The 3681-nt window shown below is 62.8% G+C and overlaps 1 protein-coding gene across 2 annotated transcripts; it reads left to right on the forward strand.

The window, feature by feature from the left end:
- Nucleotides 1-598: 598 nt before the first annotated feature.
- CANT1 (calcium activated nucleotidase 1) lies at nucleotides 599-2470 on the forward strand. Of its 2 annotated transcripts, XM_010016469.1 has the most exons (4): nucleotides 599-1233; nucleotides 1487-1690; nucleotides 2016-2030; nucleotides 2106-2470. In XM_010016469.1, exons 1-4 carry the CDS (start codon nucleotides 615-617, stop codon nucleotides 2468-2470), a joined length of 1203 nt encoding a protein of 400 aa, XP_010014771.1. In that variant the 5' UTR covers nucleotides 599-614. The 2 variants fall into 2 exon arrangements, with proteins under 2 accessions (XP_010014771.1, XP_010014772.1); XM_010016470.1 differs by lacking the exon at nucleotides 2016-2030 and having other exon boundaries at nucleotides 1487-1697; nucleotides 2125-2470.
- Nucleotides 2471-3681: the final 1211 nt, after the last annotated feature.

Below are 3681 nucleotides of genomic sequence, written 5' to 3' on the forward strand. Positions count from 1 at the left end.
CGGGGCCATGCAGGGACACTGCTCAGCAGGACACCCCAACACAGGTCGCAGGGCTTGCCGTGGCCTCAGCTCCCTGCCTGGGCTGCGGTGGACCCAGGGCTGAGCAGGCCATGTGTGGTGTGCCTGGCAGTACGCTGGGGCTTGCCCAGATCTGGGACTGCAGAGCAGGGATGAAGTGAGGTGAGAAGGGACCAAGAGTGGCTCCACTCCAGCAGCAAACCAGCCCCTTGGTGTACTGGCTCTTTCCTGTGTGAGACGGCAGCACCTTTTCCTGCTGCAGGAGAGGGAATGAGGCCCTTCGCCTCTCCCTCAAGGCTTTGCTCTGCTCCCCCCAAGCTCAGTGCAGCACCAGGCTTCGGCTCTCTGACCTGCTTCTTCCCTTCCTCCCACCAGGTTCTCCTCGCCTGCAGTCTGATGCCCGTCCCGCCCTGCAATGAGGCTCTTTCCTGTGTGAGACGGCAGCACCTTTTCCTGCTGCAGGAGAGGGAATGAGGCCCTTCGCCTCTCCCTCAAGGCTTTGCTCTGCTCCCCCCAAGCTCAGTGCAGCACCAGGCTTCGGCTCTCTGACCTGCTTCTTCCCTTCCTCCCACCAGGTTCTCCTCGCCTGCAGTCTGATGCCCGTCCCGCCCTGCAATGATTCTATGAGCCCCCTCCGGATCAGCATTGGTGGTCTGCCTGTCCTCGCGTCCATGACCAAGGGTGCTGACCCCCGCTTCCGACTGCGCTGGAAGGCCATCGTGCTGTCGTCAGCCTGTTTGGGCTTTGTGCTGCTGCTCTTCTGCCTGCACCGGTCCTCCCCGGCACGGCACAGCCCGCCCAGTCCTCACAACCGGCAGCTCAGCCTGCAGGCAGGGGACCGCTACAATGACACCTACCCGCTGTCCCCACCCCAGAGGAACCCCGAGGGTGTGCGCTACCGCATCGGAGTCATCGCAGACCTGGACACGCAGTCCCGGGGCTCTGAGGAGCACACCTGGTTCAGTTACCTGAAGAAGGGCTACCTGGTGCTGTCAGACAGCGGGGACAGCGTGACGGTGGAGTGGGACGAAGACGAGAGCATGCTGCAGTCCCACCTGGCTGAGAAAGGCAGGGGCATGGAGCTCTCTGAGCTGGTTGTCTTCAACGGGAAGCTGTATGCCGTGGACGACCGGACAGGAGTGGTTTATCAGATTGAGGGCAATAAGGTGGTGCCCTGGGTGATCCTCCCAGATGGGGATGGCACAGTGGGGAAAGGTAAGCTCCTCCATCCCATCCCATCCCATCCTGCAGACGCAGAGCAGTGAAACCCTTGGCTCTTTGCAGCTCGTTGGGTTGGGTGCACCTTTTCTGTGACCCAGGGGCAGTTCCTTCCTGGGGACCTGCTGGCTGCATAGGAGAAGGCTCTGCCCAGCACTAAGCTGTCTGGTGTGGTGTTCAGGGCAGTGGGGGTCAGTCCCATGTGTGTGTGCTGCCCGAGCCACAGCTCATGCTGTTCTCTCCACTGCAGGCTTCAAGGCAGAGTGGCTGGCAGTGAAGGACGAGCACCTCTACGTGGGGGGACTGGGCAAGGAGTGGACCACGACGACGGGGGAGGTGGTGAATGAGAACCCTGAGTGGGTGAAGGTTGTCGGCTACAAGGGCGACATCGGCCACGAGAACTGGGTGGCGAACTACAACGCGCTGAGGGCTGCGGCGGGCATCCGACCCCCAGGTACTGAGTGAGGCTCCCTCCGGCCACACCTCCCTCCTCCCCCTATCCCACACCCTCCAGGGCTGAGGCCTCCCTCACCATAGATACTGGGACGGTGTGAGGTTTAAAGGATGATGGAGGCCAGAGCCCTCTCCTTGTCCTGATGGGGACAGAGGAAAAACCTGTCCAGGGCTTTTCTCCCGTCTGTGGCACAAGCAGCTGGAGGGTGGCTTGGTGGCACTGTGTCTGCAGCCAGGCCCTGGAGCAGAAGAGGCCATTGCTGGGGTGCCCCTGCCCCACTCTGGGAGGGACTGGGGGCTCCTGCATGAGCAGTGGGGTGGAGGAGGTGGAAGCGTTCACGGTGGTTGCCTGCATGGGGCTGTGACCTCCCCGCTGCGGTGTCCTTTGGAGCCCGGCGAGTGCCCTGCGTCGTCAGACGCTGCTCCCTGCCGCAGGTTACCTGATCCACTGCAGCGCTGGTTCTTCCTGCCGCGCCGTGCCAGCCACGAGCGCTACAACGAGAAGGCGGACGAGCGGCGTGGCACCAACCTGCTGCTGAGCTCCACGCAGGACTTTGGGGACGTGACGGTGGGACACGTGGGGGAGGTGGTCCCCACTCATGGCTTCTCGTCCTTCAAGTTCATCCCAGACACGGACGACCAGATCATCGTGGCACTGAAATCGGAGGAGGACAACGGCAAGATCGCCAGCTACATCATGGCCTTCACGCTGGATGGGCGCTTCCTCCTGCCCGAGACCAGGATCGGGAGCGTGAAATACGAGGGCATTGAGTTTATTTAACAACTGTTGCACTGGACCGGAGGGACGCGGGGCCTCTGCCAGCGGGGGGCAGCCCCGGGCTCAGCCGAGGGACGCCAGGCTCCGCTCCCAGCTCTGTACTTGGCCTTGGCATCTCCCGTAAAGCATTGGCTCTGCTGCAGCAGGCGTGGTGCGAGTGTTTCGGCAGTGGCACCTGGTGGCAAGGGACTGCCACCACAGGGAGCTGCGAGCCCCAGCCCAGCAGACACGGCCAAGGCCCCATGTGCCAGATCCCCAGTCAGGCCATTAGTGCCAGCCCCTAACTGCGACAGAAACCCTCTGCAGCGAGTCAGTGGCTCTGGTGACATCCAACTGCTGGGTTTGCAGTGAAGGAGGAGCTTGAGCCCCAGCTCTGCTGCTCTGCCTCATGTCCCACCATGCCAGTGCTCCCCAGGAGGAGGTGAGGTGTCCTAGCCAAAGCACCGGGCCTGTGCCAGTACCTGGGGGAGTGGGTCAGACCCTGCCCTGGAGCCCAGCCACACTGGTAGCCTGTGCTGTGGCCACCCTGCAGGGGAACCTCTGAGCCACGTCCCCAGCACCTCATCGGGAATGTACTGGAGACAGAGGGACAAGCGTCCCTATGGGGAGGAGCATCCCTGAGGGCATTATTGCTGGATTCTGATCCTCCTGGGGTCACAGGGTGACAGAAGGGACAGGGCCATGCAGGGTATCACAGCCAGGGCAGGCAAAGCCCATCTGTGATGTCATGGCCACAGGGGATTTCATCAGGCTTTTCCCCAGAAGCTGTTCCCCTTCCCTTTTCCTGTTAGCTGGGGAGGTGACGGGCAGCCCTGGGCACTGTTTCCTGGGGAAGGTCTCATGTGGGAGGGGGCCGTGGTGTATTCCGCTGCCCGGCACTGAGGGGTCTCAGCAGTTCCCGCAATGCCGGTAGCACCGGGGCTTCTGATGGCCTCAAGCACCAGGAACTAGGGCCACTCCTGGCTCTGCTGTTCAGGCGCATGGGCTCTGCCACAGGGCTGGGGGAAGCACCAGTGCAGTGGCTTCAAGTGACTGATGGGGCCAACAGCTGTGGCCCTGTGTGCTGTGGGTACATCCCAGCGCCTCTCCCAGCCCGCACCCCAAGGAGGTGCATGGTCCTGGCCGTGTGTCTTCTCCCAGACGTGGCTGTGCACAGCTCGGGCCCCGGAGGTGCCTCCAGAGCTGTCAGCTCCGGGAAGAGCCGGGGCCTGGAC

The sequence above is a fragment of the Nestor notabilis genome, unplaced genomic scaffold, assembly GCF_000696875.1.
Source record: "Nestor notabilis isolate BGI_N333 unplaced genomic scaffold, ASM69687v1 scaffold17436, whole genome shotgun sequence".
Lineage (NCBI taxonomy): Eukaryota > Metazoa > Chordata > Aves > Psittaciformes > Psittacidae > Nestor > Nestor notabilis.

What these genes read in the sequence shown, in the direction of transcription:
- CANT1 (XM_010016469.1), top strand. Translation starts at nt 615, where the DNA reads ATGCCCGTCCCGCCCTGCAATGATTCTATGAGCCCCCTCCGGATCAGC. An exon ending in GGATGGCACAGTGGGGAAAG is followed by an intron (nt 1,234 to 1,486) that starts GTAAGCTCCTCC and finishes TCTCCACTGCAG; the next exon opens with GCTTCAAGGCAGAGTGGCTG.